Source organism: Podarcis raffonei, chromosome 13 (genome assembly GCF_027172205.1).
Source record: "Podarcis raffonei isolate rPodRaf1 chromosome 13, rPodRaf1.pri, whole genome shotgun sequence".
NCBI classification, from domain to species: domain Eukaryota; kingdom Metazoa; phylum Chordata; class Lepidosauria; order Squamata; family Lacertidae; genus Podarcis; species Podarcis raffonei.
The window spans coordinates 17242594-17259723 of NC_070614.1; the positions used below are offsets into that span (position 1 = coordinate 17242594).

At 43.9% G+C, this 17130-nt stretch overlaps 1 protein-coding gene across 2 annotated transcripts in view; it reads right to left on the reverse strand.

Moving 5' to 3' along the window:
* Positions 1-7653, reverse strand: part of LOC128399662 (RNA binding protein fox-1 homolog 1-like) — a 45364-nt gene extending 37711 nt beyond the window's left edge. The window contains exon 1 of one of the 2 annotated variants that reach the window (XM_053361318.1): positions 7454-7653. In XM_053361318.1, the coding sequence (XP_053217293.1) occupies positions 7454-7540 (87 nt within the window). In that variant the 5' untranslated portion in view covers positions 7541-7653. The remainder of the gene's footprint in view (positions 1-7453) is intronic. The other variant, XM_053361317.1, reaches the window with a different exon arrangement.
* Positions 7654-17130: the final 9477 nt, after the last annotated feature.

Here is a 17130-nt window from a genome sequence, read left to right on the forward strand (position 1 = left end):
CCCCCCCACGAGCCATCTGAAAGTAATTCTGTATAGGGAAGGTTTTTTTAAAAAAAATGTTTATTGTTTTATTATGTTTTTATATAAGTTGGAAGCTGCCCAGAATGGCTGCGGCAACCCAGTAAAGTGTGTGGGGTATACACAATAAAATTATTGTTAAGGATAGGGACACCCTATCTTCATCGGAGAAATGTTGGAGGGCATGTTTGGTATCAGAGAGATCTTGTAATAATAAAACAAGTTATATAGAAAGCAGAAGGGGAGGCATTTTTAAAAGGAGGGCTCTTTGCCCATTGTCCGAAGCAATATACTCTCCAGATGAAAAGAAAACAAAAGTTCCAGCCAATGCATTTTGTGGGACTTTGGTTACAGTTTCACAAATAGATGTCAGGGCCCAGACACTGAGTTCAGGAGAAGTGCTAAATTAAAGAACCATATAAATATAGGTGAAATGAGCATTCTGCTGTTCTTCTGAAGAGGGAATAACTCGCAAGACAGATGTGGCTCCAGATATTGCTAGACAACACTCATTGGCCATGCTAGCTGGGGCTGATGGAGTCATAGCTGTCAACTTTCAGATTTGAAAATAAGGGATCAGCAACCTCGAAAATAAGGGATCAGCAGCCTCACCTGTCCTGGGACCAGTCTACTTGATATCTAACAATCCAGGATAGCAGTGGGAAGCGGCACTGGAATAAGGGAATTTCCCGCAAAAAAAGGGAAGGTTGACAGCTATGGATGGAGTTGAGACCCAACAGCCTTGGAAGGACAAGTTATCAACCCCTGTTTTAAAATTGCCTTAAATACACTGAATAAGAGGGACTATGTCCAGCTCCCTTGAACAGCATAGAGTTTGGTAGCATCAAGAGACAAATCTCCCCTCGCCATGAATTCCCCTCCCCACAGTTGAAGGAGCTTAGGGCATCCTATGCTATCTAGCATTGCAATAATTAGAACACTTTTGACAGTTTTGGGAAGCAAAGTTTCCGAGACTGGATGCCCTTCACTAAAAACCTGAGTGCAAAATGTTTTTTTTCTTCTCTTTGGAGCTAAAGGCTTGAGCTGCACATGAGAAGACATGTCAGAGAGAGTGCTTCTAATCTGAGGAGCAGATTACTCATGTATGTGTGTGTGTGAGAGAGAGAGAGAGAGTGTCAGGCGCTTTAAAAAGCCACCTGTCTCCTATGAAGTTATTTTCCTCATTTAGGAAACAAAGGGAGTAAATAACCAGCTGAAATTTTCCAGCCTTCCAGCCTGTTCCCTGGGTTTATGCGCTACCATCCTGTCCCATCACTGTGCAAATCACAGACACTCGTCACCACCACTGCGTGGTTCAAGCACCCCCCGGGAGGCCATTTCTTATCAATGCTGGCTCCACTTCCAGGTCTTATAAATAGCTCCACTTCATAAACAGCACCTTCTTGTCAGTCACAGCCCAAGAGGGGCCCGAATTGGGGGGTGGGTCATAAATAGATTTACTCTCCAGTCCCAAGGGATCTTTCTGAGGCCCAGGGATTGCTGAGGTCCCTTTGGCAGGAAGCCTGGTTAGCCTTGTATTTTAAAAACAAAACAAAAAAAACTTCTGTAGATAGTTTCTCCTCTAGCCCCCATCCCAATGACGGGGAACGAAATACAATGCAAGCCACTTTTGAGTTTCTCTGAAGTTAATAAAAAAATAAGAGTAATAATAATGTGGAGGAGGAGGAGGATAATGCTATTATTTGTACCCAACCCATCTGACTGGGTTGCCCCAGCCACTCTGGGCAGCTTCCAATGTATATACAGTGGTACCTTGGGTTACAGACGCTTCAGGTTACAGACTCCACTAACACAGAAATAGTACCTCAGGTAAATAACTTTGCTTCAGGATGAGAACAGAAATCATGTGGCGGCAGCGGGAGGCACCATTAGCTAAAGAGGTACCTCAGGTTAAGAACAGTTTCAGGTTAAGAACGGACCTCCAGAACGAATTAAGTTCTTAACCCGAGGTACCACTGTAAAAACATAATAAAACATTACACGTTAAAAGGCTTCCCTATGCAGGGCTGCCTTCAGATGTCTTCTAAAAATCAGATAGTTTTTTATTTCCTTGACATCTGATTGGAGGGCATTCCACAGGGTGGGGGCCACCACTTTTAAGGTCCTCTGCTTCACTTCTCACAGTGATGGAACCGCCAGAAGGACCTCAGAGCTGGATCTCAGTGTCCAGAGAGTGAACTCAAATTGTAAGATTTTCCCCCATTGCAGAAGGTTTATGGGTTTGGGGCCTATTTAAAGGGCCACAGTTCTGCAGCAGAGCACATACTTTGCATGCAGAATTTCCCAGGTTCAACACCACTGATTAAAAGACTTAGATAGCAGGCAGTGGGAAATATCCTTCTCTCTGAAACCCTGGACAGCTGCTGCTGCCAGTCAGAGTGGATAATATTTGTTGAGCTAAAGGCAACTTCCTATGTACCGTGATGGTAAAAAGTGAACAGGGTCTCCCACCTCTATACGATCTGTCAACAGCTTTAAAAAGGAGCAGCAGGTTATGTTCACGTGAAAATTACTGTTATTTTAATATGACTTTTGCGGTGGATCTGCAGACATAGAACTGGGCACACCTGGGTGGTGACTCCTCACATCCTGACATGTTAGCTGCAACTAGAGCCTGTCACAAATACTGCACATTTCAGTGGAGCTGACATAGAAATAATGTCGAGATAATTTGTTTTACCACACCATCCAGTACTTAAATCACCTGGGGAAACTATAGAAACCCCACTTAGACTCCTGTCATGGTAATATGGTAAGTTGCAGGATTTGGGCGGGGGGGGGGTAGTATTTGTCCCAATTTCAGTTATTCGGCTTACAAGAGACCTGGTCCCAAACTACTGAGGTTCAGGGCTTTAGTATGTTTTCTGTGCCCTAAGAAAGGAAGGAGAAGAGGTAGCCTTGCTTTCGGTGTTGTCGCTAGCCTACAAAGTAAGGGCTTAGCCAACTGAAACTAACTCAACGTTTGTCTTCAGACTACTCACTTGACCAGCAAAAAGGCTCTGGAATTAATGTGCAATGAATCAAACCAGAAAGGGAAGTTTCTGAGCTGTTCCTCACAGCCACACCAGGGGAATAAGGAAGACCTTAAAGCAGGCATATCCAAAGTCCGTTTTGGGGGGCTAATTCGGCCCCCTGGCAGGTTTTATCTGACCCCTGTGGCAGTTTATTTATTGGGGTCAAATCCTTAAAAAAGCTCAGCCCTCAAGCACATTCACTTAATCAAATCTGGCCCTCTGTGAAAAAAGTTTGGGCACCTCTGCTAAAGGGAGGCCACCAGTCTCGTTCTCATAAAGTCCTTTATTTGCTATACATGAAGCAACAATCATTAGTTGCTTGCTTGAGAGGTCTTGTGAAGGCTTCCCCTTTTGCTCAGGCAGGCTTGGACCCGGTTTTACATGTTAGAATCCTCTGGTTTCCTTTTTATTTGCATTTATTTTATTTATCTATAAGAAATACTTCTATTCCACTGTATCATAAATATACATATATATATATCACAGCAGTTTGCAACAATATAAAAACATAAAACCAGACAATAATATCATAGGAAGTGAAAAAGAAAAAGTTAAAAGCAGAAAGAAATTAAACGCAAACAGCAATAGACATCTGTGAGGGGATGTACTCTTCATTGCCTGCATAAGCCTGGCAGAATAGGAAAGTTTTAAGCAGGTGTTTAAAAGTTGGCACAGGGGGCACCCACTGAATTTCTAGTGGCAGGATGTTCCACAGGACTGGGCCAGTGACACTAAAGGCTCAATTTCTCATTGTTGTCAAAGGAGCCTCACCAATTCAGGGAATGAGCAAAGATACTCCTGCAGATGATCTCATGTGAAACAGTCATAATCATCATCATCATCATAACCCACCCATCTGGCTGGGTTTCCCCAGCCACTCTGAGCAGCTTACAGCATATATGTATGTGTTTGTAAATTGTTGTCTTATTCGTTTTAGGTTGTGTTTTAATACTTTTGATGATATATTGGTTGGTTTTCAGTATATATATCAATCCAAGTTTTTTGAAATGTTAAGCAGTTTCAAAGAAAATAAAGAAATAAATACAGCAGTCCCACTTTGAATTCTACAGCTTGTGATCATGCCTTGTTCATGCCAGATCCATATGTGCAGAGGTTCTACCAAGCTGTTAGATTTCCTTCTTTCTGACAAAGCCCCAGCCTGCGTATCTTCTGGAATACTTTTTATTCCAGCCACAGATGAGCACTGATGTTTGTATCAGCTTATTCCTTGCCAAATATACTTCAGTAGGATTTCCCCTGCAATTTTTTCCCCTGAATATTTTCGCACCTCTCACAATATGTGTGAAATGACAGATGCAAATATTTAGAAAGCTTGTCAAGATTCTCTGTTCTGCCAGGTTTTCGGTTGGCAATTAGGGCTGCCTGAGATATTATGAATGCATGAGGCAGAAAATCACAAAGCGGGTGTCCTGTCCCTCTCCCTATACTAAAGCAACAACTGATCATTTGTAAACTTTTAATGGCACACGAAAAGGGGGCCTCTCAGGTCAGGTCTTTTGGGGGGGTACTGGCAGAAAATATAGTGGAACCTCGGCTCCCGAAGACCTTGGGAGGCAAACGTTCCGACTCCTGAACTATAGAAAATTGGAAGTGATTGTTCTGGTTTTCGAACGTTCTCTGGAAGTCAAACATCTGGCGTGGCTTACAATTGGCTGCAGGAAGCTCCTGCAGCCAATCGGAAGCCGCGCCTTGGTCCCCAAACTGTTTCAGGAGTCGAACGGACTCCCGGAATGGATTAAGTTCAGGAACCAAGGTTCTACTGTAGTCAGTTATTGATCAATTATCAATCATGGCATTGATTACCACCAGCCATTTTGGTGGTGTTGTTGCTGTTTTGTCTCAGACACCAAAATGCCTCCGTTGCGCCACAGTTTATCATTGCTGCTGTTCCAAAGACATTCATATTTTGCTTTTGTTGACTCATGACTCGTAGTTTTGTTGTCTCATTTTTTAAGTTGTGTCTTTTCATGGGTTTGAATCTACTACTGTCTAGTGTTCAAGGTTGCTCGTGAAACAAGTCACTTCTGTGTGTGACTTTGAGCACTTATTACAGCTGCGGTGGAAAAGGTGGGATAAAAAAAAGTAATTACAAAAAGGGGCACCGACATGCACGCCACATTGAGGCAGCCCAGAATTCCCCCTGGCACACTAGCCCCCGCCTGTCGGTGGTGGGAGAGGCTCAGCTCCCTGCCCAAAAATATTGAGGGGGCCAGGGTCCCACCCCCTATACTTGGTGCCCCTGGTTACAAAAATAAAAGAAAATAAACTGGGAGTTTAAACTTCTTTCACATGTGGTGGGCATGCAGAAAAAGTTAAAGAATATTGGGAGATGATATATAATGAGATGAAAAAATTGTTTAAAACAATGTGCCCCTCCAAAAACAGAGGCATTCCTGTTAGGAACGACAACAGCAGCTTGGATTTTGTTAGCCCAAAAATGGAGGGTGAATGAGGTCCCTAGTAATGAGGATTAATATGATAGAATATGCAGAGTTAGCAGAATAAGAGAGCAAGAAGAACAGGTATTTAAAGAGGAGTGGGGTTGTTTTCCTTAGTAAGTGGAAAATAACTGTACACAGTTGAAAACGCTGGCAGTATTAAGGTAAATTCAGCAGTATAACATATTTAAAAGGGATGTAAAATGGGGGGAGTGATTTAGATGGATATACAAGAATATGCAGGAATTATGGGTAAATTAAAAGAACCTTGGAAGGGGAAGGAGGGTAGTCGTTGAATGTATGTGTATCATGAAAGATGTTCATGTGGAAATGTAAAACCTGAAAACTTCAATAAAAATTATCTAAGAAAATAAACTGGGAGTTCGGCCGTACTGTTCAGCAGATGAGGGGCACAGAGAGAAACTGTCAGCCACAAATCATTCTGCAGGAACCTCAGCCTTTGTCATTTTGGCCACGTACCTTAAATCCTTTGTCTATTGTGCACCAACGTTCATAATGCACACAAAAATCAAAAACACGAAGAGTGGAAAGAAGAAGTGAAAACATGGAAGCTGTGTGCAAAATACCGAGGGCCTGCCCAGCAGCGCATGTAGTTGCTGAGGGCAGCCATGTTGTTAAGGGCATCAGTGAAGTAGCTCAAAGCTCATGTGGTTGCACCTCAGCATAACCATGTGGGATCTTAAGGGGCACCACCCATGTGGTGAAACCAACCGGGTGTCAAAATATATTTTACTAGGCCTGCAAATGCCACTTCATTTGATCAGTAAAATTATTATTATTATTATTATTATTATTATTATTATTATTATTATTCACACGTGCCCCACCTTTCTTCCAAGACGTTCAGCCTGAGCAGGGATAAAGTCTCTGGCTGCTTACTACACACCACACATTTAAAGCACATTTGCCCCCAAAGAATCCAGGGTTCTGGGAATTGTAGCTCTGTAAACTACAGTTCCCAGGATTATTGCGGGGGGGGGGCTTTAAATGTATGGTCTGTACCCAGCCTATGAGGGAGATTAGAGTATTCATGTTAACCTGTGTATTGTTTCCTACAAGAACACAGTGGTACCTCGGTTTACGGATTTAATCCGTTCTAGAAGTCCGTTCTTAAACCAAAACCGTTCTTAAACCGAGGTATGCTTTCCCTAATGAGGCCTCCCGCTGCCGGTGCCCTTCCACTGTTCAGATTCCGTTCTTAGACCAAGGTAAAGTTTGTAAACCAGGACACTACTTCTGGTTTTGCGGAGTTTGTAAACCGAATCGTTTGTAAACAGGGCTGTTCTTAAACCGAGGTACCACTGTACCAGAAATGATCTTTCACTCAGAAGGACTCAGATATGGCGTGACATTATAAAGAACCTGGAAGCCACTGTCAGCTTAGGGGGCTTAAAGGCTTGTGGACAGTGAGCCCCCTAGAGAGAGCCAGTTGCCAGAGTTTGTCCCTTCTCTTTATTCACATGTAAGGTCTTCCTCTCCTTTCAGATTTATCTGGCTGCGTCCACCAAAGTCTGAAGCTGTTTTATGACACCACCATTTTAAACCGGCACGTAATTTAAATCCACAGAGACTTCTCCCATTAGGTTTGAAGGCCTTTCCGTTGACAGAGTCCATCTGCTCTACAGAACCCACGGAATCAGGTACAAAATGGACTGATCTCCGCGTTTCCCACCGGAGCCGTGAATCTCTCCCCCCTTACAAGGAAAGGACTTTCTCTCTCTTTCTCTGAGCAATTCTGTAAAAATAACTCGTTGGGAACGAAGGGATTTATCGTTGCGGGAGACTTTATCAGCTGTCCCCCCTCAAGACCACCAGCCAGCCGCAGCTGGGCCCTGTCAATGACACAAATCTCGCTCTCTCTCTCACACACACACACACAAACACACTTGCATGCATAGATAGGAAGACAAACAGTCGTACCTGAACCAGCCCGGAGTAACACTGGGGTGCCGGTGGGTAGACAGGCAGGCTGTAGGGGTGCAAAACCACAGCTGGAGGGGAGAGCATGGCACATAATAAAGTCAGGGCCCAACCACCCAGTCCCAAAAGGAGTCAAAAGCACCTCTGTCCAAACGGCTTTGGCACCAGCTGAGGGAGTGCTGAGTGGCAGATGGGACGGTGCCATTGAGAGACGCCAACAGCTGTTGAGAACACAAGCTCCCGTCACAAACTGCCTGGGCAAAAAGCATCTGCCCTGGGATACGGTCTCGCCAGGGACGTGCAATTTTACGAGGCACAAAGTCAACACGAGGTACGGAGGCAAACATGGCCTTTCCATTTATGTGTCGTCCAACCACGCCGATGCTGCAAGTTCCTCATGATTCGTCAAGTTTTTGAGGGGCTGCTTATGGGTCATTTGTAGTGGGATGTTTTGGGATGTGCCGGACACTGTAGAACAGGGGTCAGCAAACTTTTTCAGCAGGGGGCTGGTCCACTGTCCCTCAGACCTTGTGGGGGGCAGGACTATATTTTGTTGGGGGAAATAATGAACGAATTCCTATGCCCCACAAATAACCCAGAGATGCATTTTAAATTACACATTCTACTCATGTAAAAACACGCTGATTCCCAGACCATCCTCAGGCCGGATTTAGAAGGCGATGGGGCCAGTTCCGACCCCCAGGACTTTGTTTGCCTACCCATGCTGTAGAACCTATTCTTTTCGACTGTGCACTCTACAACCAGCTACGTAAACACATGTTACCCTCCCCACTTTGGGTAATTTAACACCATGGCACAATGAAAATATCAGATTCTACCTGTGTGATGTTAACCTGGAGGTAATTGCAAGGGTGCCTGAGTTTCTGTCAAATAGTATCTCTTAGAGTGGCGCTGTTTAGCAGGAAGACACTCGAATGAAAACTCCTGTTACTATATATCTTATATGGCTGTTTCTTTGTATATATGTTTTAAAAAATTGTACAGTGGTACCTCGGGTTACAGACGCTTCAGGTTACAGACTCCGCTTACCCGGAAATAGTACCTCGGGTTAAGAACTTTGCTTCAGGATGAGAACAGAAATCATGTGGCGGCAGCGGGAGGCACCATTAGCTAAAGAGGTACCTCAGGTTAAGAACAGTTTCAGGTTAAGAATGGACCTCCAGAACGAATTAAGTTCTTAACCCAAGGTACCACTGTAAAAACATAATAAAACATTACACGTTAAAAGGCTTCCCTATGCAGGGCTGCCTTCAGATGTCTTCTGTACAGTCAAACCTCGGTTGTCTAACGTAATCCATTCCGGAACCCCGTTCAGCTTCCGAAACGTTTAACAACTGAGGCGTGGCTTCCGATTGGCTGCAGGAGCTTCCTGCACTCAAGCGGAAGCCGCGTTGGATGTTCGGCTTCCGAAAAATGTTTGAAAATCGGAGCATTTACTTCCGGGTTTTCATCGTTTGTGAGTCGAAACGTTCCAAAACAGAGGTGCTCGAGATACGAGGTTTCACCATATATGGATGTTTTAAGATGGTCTTTATCTGTAATGCCTAATAAAGGCTTGGAGGAAGAAAGGAAGCAAGGGAGGAAAGGAGAAAGGATTGGGATTCATTTGCAGTTTATAGTAGTAGTAGTACAGTGATACCTCAGGTTAAGTACTTAATTCGTTCTGGGGGTCTGTTCTTAACCTGAAACACCACTTTAGCTAATGGGGCCTCCTGCTGCCGCCGCGCCGCCAGAGCCCGATTTCTGTTCTTATCTTGAAGCAAAGTTCTTAACCTGAAACACTATTTCTGGGTTAGCGGAGTGTGTAACCTGAAGCATATGTAACCTGAAGCGTATGTAACCCGAGGTACCACTGTAGTAGTAGTAGTAGTAGTAGTAGTAGTAGTAGTAGTAGTAATAATAATAATAATAATAATAATAATAATAATAATAATAATAATAATTTATTTATACCCCGCCCATCTGGCTGGGTTTCCCCAGCCATTCTGGGCGGCTTCCACCGAATATTAAAAACAATACAGTATCAGACATTAAAAACTTCCCTAAACAGTTTTCTTTTAAAAGTAAAATAGTTTATTGCCTTGACATCACAAGGCATAATTCAGACAACATACCCTCCAACATTTCTCCAGTGAAAATAGGGTCCTATTCCATGGTGATAGTGGTGGTGGTGGTGATAATTTTATTATTTATACCCCTCCCATCTGACTGGGTTCCCACAACCATTCTGGGAAGCTTCCAACATGTATAAAAACATAATAGAACATTAAACATTTAAAAACTTCCCTATACAGGGCTGCCTTCAGATGTCTTCTAAAAGTTGCCTAGTTACTTAGCTCCTTGGCTCAGGAGTCACATAAAATTAGGGTTGCAATACCTATCCTGGTGTAAATCTGTAAAAATGTCCAGGAAAATCCCGACATATGGCAGCCTATGTTGGCAGAGCTGCTTTTGCCGCTTTTCCATAAAAATAGGTTAAAAACTGCCTTTTTTTGTAATTTTCCCCAAAAAGCTGAACAACTTTGCCAAAAAAGCTTGAAATATGGCAGCCCTACGTAAGTCCATACTCTCCAATGTTTCTCCTATGAAAATTGTTGTTGTTGTTGTTTAGTCGTTTAGTCGTGTCCGACTCTTCGTGACCCCATGGACCAGAGCACGCCAGGCACTCCTGTCTTCCACTACCTCCCGCAGTTTGGTCAAACTCATGCTGGTAACCTCGAAAACACTATCCAACCATCTCGTCCTCTGTCGCCCCCTTCTCCTTGTGCCCTCCATCTTTCCCAGCATCAGTGTCTTCTCCAGGGAGTCTTCTCTTCTCATGAGGTGGCCAAAGTACTGGAGCCTCAGCTTCACAATCTGTCCTTCCAGTGAGCACTCAGGGCTGATTTCCTTAAGAACGGAGAGGTTTGATCTTCTTGCAGTCCATGGGACTCTCAAGAGCCTCCTCCAGCACCATAATTCAAAAGCATCAATTCTTCGGCGATCAGCCTTCTTTATGGTCCAGCTCTCACTTCCATACATCACTACTGGGAAAACCATAGCTTTAACTATGAAAATAGGGACACTTGAAAATGCTTAAGGCCCTCCAATTCCAATGTAAGCCTCAGACTCTTGCATAAATGTCAGCCTTTGAAATCACTGGGACACACAGCTCAATTCTTTTTGTTTTATTTATTTATAGAATTATTTATAGACCACCCTTCATACAAAGTATCATCGTGCTGTACAACAAAACTGAAGGTCAAAAAGCATAAAGTAGAAAATAGTACAGAATGATTCTACAAATGAATCTCTATTCGGAAGACCGCTGTGCTCAGTAGGGCTTACCATACCTATGAGTGGGGATGGGGGACAAAATTGATTCAGTTAGCATTTAAAACCGAATCTATCAAATCTGCACTTTCCAAAACAACATGAGAACTGAAACACAGCCCTCCTTAAAAACTGAAAATACTAATGCCAATTTTGTGATGCAGTTCTCCAAGTAACCAAAGTTGACAAAAATTCATACATTAGGGGAGAATGTGCATTAAAAAATGAATAGATTAGTCACTGAAATATATTATATTAGGGGAAATTTCTTGCAAAGATATGTACATTAGTCAAAACTGCATGTAAAAAAATGTGTTTTAAGGGAAATTCACACTAAAATGCTAGCAAATATTCATGAGTATCTACAAAAAAATAAAAATCAACAAATTGCTGCAGAATGTTTCTGCAGTGGCTCCCCATCTGCGAAATAATTTCCTCAGAGAAGCTTACCTGGTGCATTCATTACATATATTTAGGTGAGAAGCAAGAACGTTTCTCTAAACCAGGCATTTGGATGATTAAACAATCTATGGCCTTTAAAAGTGTGTTTGTGGGAGGCAGGTTATTGGTTTATATTTGTGTTTTTCGGTTATGCATTTTGTGGTCTCTTTGCATTTTTATGTGCCCTGTGATCTTTGGATGAAGGGTGGTCTACATATTTAATAAATACAAATAAATAATAAATAAATAACTGTGGAGAACCAGTTTTAAGATTGGGGGGAGAAATGAGAAACTGAGTGAACTGACCTTGGCACCTTTATCCCATAAACCCAAAATATTGGTGTCCGTGTGTTTTATTATCCAAGAAATGGAGGATGCCATGCAAGTGGAATAGGCTTTTGCAGAAGATGACAGACTCCCAATTTGTTGGTGGCTTTTAAGCAGAGGCTGGAAAAAATGACCTCTCATGGGTCCTTTAGGAGCAGATTTCCCACATAAAGGGGGTGGGGTTGGACAAGATGACCTCTAAAGTCCTTTCCAACTCATTGATTCTACCCCACCCTTTTATTTATTTTTAGCCCATCTCCTCATTATATATATACCTTCCCACTCTAAAATCTGGTGACGAAAATCTTCCATCTGGCATGCTGGCAGCCACTGCTGAATATGCTCCTTTTGCACTCCTGGGAGATCTGGGGGCTTGTTTGCTTCTTTTGAAAGAGAACAGTTAAGGCTTTCCCCTCCCTCCCCACTAGCTTTCCATTATTCTTATCTGCTTTATCGCTGCTGCTTTAATGCCAGGTCTGGGGTTTGTTACTGTTTTCCCTCCATTGTTTTATTTGCTGTTTTATCACTGCCTGATTTTATCTGTATTGTTAATTGCACCCCGTTTGGGAAGCTGTTGGAGTGAAAAAGCAGCCTCAAAATTGCCTAAAACAAACAAGCCATTCAGGACAGCTAACACTGTAATAGCTGTACAGTACAAGGGTTTCCACTTTTTCTTTTAAGAGATCTTTGTATCTAAACCTTTGTTCCACTCTCCAGGTGGTGGTGAATTGTGTGGCCAGGAAATCAATCAGCACGACTCTCTGCTGCCACCACAAGTCTAATATGGATACTAAAAAGTTGATAAGAAAGCAAAGGAAGATGTGCTCTCTCTATTTCGGGGGTCAAGCAAAATGTCAAAAAATAATGAGCAAGGTTTCGGGTTCTTCTTCATGCTGGGTGCTAAGCAGGGCAAGAAGAAAGAAAAATATGGTGATGTTGAAGTCACAGGCAGGCATGGGCAAACACAGCCCTCCAGATGTTTTGGGACTACAACTCCCATGATCCCTAGCTAACAGGATCGCTGGTCAGGGATGACGGGAATTGTAGTCCCAAAAACATCCAGAGGGCAGAGTTTGCCTATGCCTGCCACAGAGTTGTCACAGTCTTAATAAAGGTAAAGGTAAAGGGACCCCTGACAATTAGGTCCAGTCGTGGCCGACTCTGGGGTTGCGGTGCTCATCTCACTTTATTGGCCGAGGGAGCCGGCGTACAGCTTCTGGGTCATGTGGCCAGCATGACTAAACCACTTCTGGCAAACCAGAGCAGCACACGGAAACGGCGTTTACCTTCCCGCCGGAGCGGTACCTATTTATCTACTTGCACTTTGACGTGCTTTCGAACTGCTAGGTTGGCAGGAGCAGGGACCAAGCAATGGGAGCTCACCCCGTTGTGAGGATTCGAACTGCCAACCTTCTGATCGGCAAGTCCTAGGCTCTGTGGTTTAACCCACAGCGCCACCCGTGTCCCTTCTGCACAGTCTTAATAATGGAGACTAAATATGCAGACTTCATGGCTGACGTCAACCAGATGTCTCTGCCCTTCTCTGCCCTTTAAACATCTAGTCCAAAGAGTTCTGAAGATCTCTACCGCTAGCAAACCCTCCAAGTGTCCTTGTTTTCCAGGGGGCAGTCCCAGATGCACAGAAGCCTTCCCAGTTTCTGATTTGATCCCAGAATGTCCTGCTTTCCCTTAGGATGTCCCTGTTTTCATCGGAGAAATGTCGGAGGGTATGAGGCATACCTGTTTCCCTTACTTGCTTGCAGGAGAAGGCAGCTTTACTGCTTCATCGGTGAAAGGTTTTGTTTTTTGTGTTTTTGTGTTTTGTTTTACCGGCTGCAGGCGACCCTGACAAGTGTGGCTGTGCATGCAAAGTCCCTCCTTCCCCCGATACCCCATGGCCCACATTTGCCGATACCCAAGGCCCACTTTTCGTGAGGCGCAGAGCAAGCCAAACTGGCAACACAGGTCTCCGGAGAAGACCAAAGAGCCTTGAGGACTGAAAGAAACTCCAGTTTGTTTGGTCCTTCTTGTTACCAGCCTGGGGCCCCGGTTCTGCGAAGAGGTTAAGACGCTAACAGCATTATTCTCCTTTCTTTTGACCCGATAAGAAACTCTGAATGTGTGCACTTGCTGCCCACCCCCTGCTGACCCCACCAGCATCACCACACCAATCAAAACACCCAGGTACTCCAAGTAACCCTTTCATAAATAGGGGGAAGTTTCTGTTTCTTGATACTTGTAGCTGGAAAAATCCCTCTCAGTTTTGTTCATTTTGCCTTCTGGGGAAGACACCTTTTTCATTCAAGTTAGTCAAGAATCCAATCTCCTCTGTTCTCAAAAAGTTAAGCTGCTGATGGGAGAGGGCAGACACACCTTGGCCTCCTAACATTCGCCACATGTAAATTGGTACATACGGACACAAATCGGCTCCCCCTCCACCATGATAGAGGAACATGTAAATTTGGGGGTTCTCTGTTTCCCATTTTTTCAATCTTAAATTCAAGCAGTTTCATACGAATTTCTCTTTATACCACTGCATGCAATTTTGACTAATATTCAATTTTTTTATTATTTGCAGAGCAGCTTGGGGCAATAATGCTTTTTAGATGTTACTTTCATGAACAGATGCGTTTTCATGTGCACCTGATTCTGTGCATTTGTGTGCACATTCCTTGGCTGGGGAACCGCATTGGAAACTTTGGCAAACCGCACGTGAAGGACGGTCATGTTTCAAATTACATCTTGTTTTGAAAACGGCGAATGAGGTGGGTTCACCTTTAAACGAGAACGGAATGAAATTACCCTGCCCCCTCGCCAGCCATAGCCATCTGTCCCCAATTCTAACATATTGCTGGATGTTAGAGCTGTAGCATTTTGCAAATTACGTGTATCAACAGATTCTGCAAGAGATTAAAGTGTTCCTATATTAGGATGCAGTTATGGTCACCTTGCTCCTACACAACACAGGAGGAAGGGCAGAAGAGGCTACCACAGAATCATGGAATCGTGGAGCTGGAAAGGGACTCTGAGGGTCATCTAGTCCAACCCCCGGCAATGCAGGAATCCTGCCCACAGCCGTCCCTGGGTGAGCTCAAACCACTAACCTTCTGGTTAACAACCAGATCCACTGACCCACTGCACCACAACAGAGTTGGAAGCATCCTCATAGGGCCTTAAGTGGCCTGATGGGAACATACAGTCATATGTGGTGGGATTGTCCGTTAGTTAATGAATTTTGGAAGCAGATTGGTATAGAAATATCAGGAATTGTGGGTAGGAAGGTGGGAATATTTAAATTAATGGTTCTTATTAGTCTGAGTAGCCCTGAGTTAAAAACAAAAGAGGAATGTAAATCGGTAAAATTGATGGTAACTGCAGCCAGACAGGTTATGGCGAGTAATTGGAAAAATGCAGAAGAGTTAGGGGTGAACCAGTGGACAAAAAAACTGAATAATATTATAATTTTAGAATATCTAACTGCGAAGATACACAGAATGAAAGGGTTTAAAGTCAGTGAGAAAGAGGAGGATTGGTTTGAGAAGATATTGAATTATTTGCGTAGGTTTGAACAATTTGGGGCAATTAAAATGTTAAAAGTTAAATAAACCTTGTGGATGGAGGAGTGTTAACATATATAAAATTGTACATATGGTTGATTTGAAGATATTATTGATTATGTATACCCAATGTACCAGCCGCCTGGAGGGTTTCACTGTTTGTGTTTTGGTTGTTGGTAAAAAATAAAAAATTTAAACATTAAAAATAAAAGTGGGGAAACTCTGGCCCCTCATGCCAAATTTGGCCAGTGAGGCTGTCCCAGGCAAGGCAGGCCCACTCACCAGGCATCCAAACATCAAGCATGGAACTCTCACAAACCGAAACCCGGGTCTAAGCAAAATGGAAACCCCTGCTAGAGCAAAGTTCCCTCCCTGGCGCCTTTCCATTTCAGAAGCAGTTTCAGCACAAAAGCCCTTCCTCCACCAGCAAGGGGCTTGCACTAAATCCTACCAAAACCGAGGGATTAAAGTGAGTTTGGACTTCAAAGCGGCTCAGAGGCAGCAAAATAAAAGGGTCTTCGCTTTCGCAGCTGTTTCAAGGCAAAACCTCTTTGGGACTTCAAAGCACCAAATCCCCTGATGCCACCAGGCGATTAATAGGCAGTGGAAGGGGGGAGCCTCATAAATATCTGGCCTGTGACCCCAAAAAGGTCCCCATCCTTATTGCGGGCCATCCAGTTGAACCTCCTCCTGGACATATAGCTGCCCAGACTTTGCCAAAACACCTCCACCTACCCCCTCTCGTTTCACTGTAAAACTGCTCTTACCAGTTAAGAGCATTTCTCCCAATGGTCATTCAAAATCTGCACTCCTGTAACTTAAGCCCATAAGATCTGGGCCACATTCATGCCAGGATACCCTCCAAGCGTCCCAATTTTCCAGGGACAATCTCGGAATTACACAGCCTCTCCTGCCAGCCTCCTCCCTTGGGAAGGTTGTAACAGCTGCTGGAGAGCAGGCAAGGAGAAGACTGAGAAATGTCCCTATTTTCACCTGAGGAATGTTGGAAGATATGGCCCTACAGTTGTGAGATGTAGTTTGTTCAAGGTGCTTAAGAGTTGTTGGGTGGCGCTGTGGTCTAAACCACAGAGGCTAGGGCTTGCCGGTCGGAAGGTCGGCGGTTCGAATCCCTGCAACAGGGTGAGCTCCCGTTGCTTGGTCCCTGCTCCTGCCAACCTAGCAGTTTGAAAGCACAAAGTGCAAGGAGATAAATAGGTACCGCTCTGGTGGGAAGGTAAACGGCGTTTCCGTGCACTGCTCTGGTTCGCCAGAAGTGGCTTCGTCATGCTGGCCACATGACCTGGAAGCTGTACACCGGCTCCCTCGGCCAGTAAAGCGAGATGAGCGCTGCAACCCCAGAGTCGGCCACGACTGGACCTAATGGTCAGGGATCCCTTTACCTTTGGTCTTTTAAAATGGGGGTGGGGGTTGCTTTTTATATTTAAGCATTTTTGTGTTTTTGTATTGAAAACTAGCCTGACGTCCTTAGAGGAAGAGTGATATAGATATTTTAATAAATATACATAGCGTTGCCATATGTCTGGATTTTGGCAGCCCATGTCTGCAGTGCCGATCTTGCCATTTATCCATAAAAATAGCTCAAAAATAGCTCAAAAAAGGCATTTTATAAAGTGGTTTTGCGCCCCCCAAAAAGAAAAAGCTCAACAACTTTTCTGTCCGGATTTTCACTGTTGGCACTATGGCAACCCTAAACGTACATGACTAAATAAATATGCTTTGATGAAAAAAGATGGCTAGCACCAGCAGACGGAAAGAGTGTTTCTGTTTTCATCTGTGAAGCGGTGGGGACACACAAACACTCGCTCACTGATATAATTAGCAACACAGAACTGGTTTCTTACCTGCAATAGACAACCTTTCCAAACACTCCACTCATGCATTCCCCAACACAGTCACAGTGACTCTTCCAAAACAACAGGCTGACTCTCCCTATGCAAGAAGGTGTGACTCCCTCCGCCCATTCCACGGAAGAAGAAAAATACATTCCACGCGGAACAA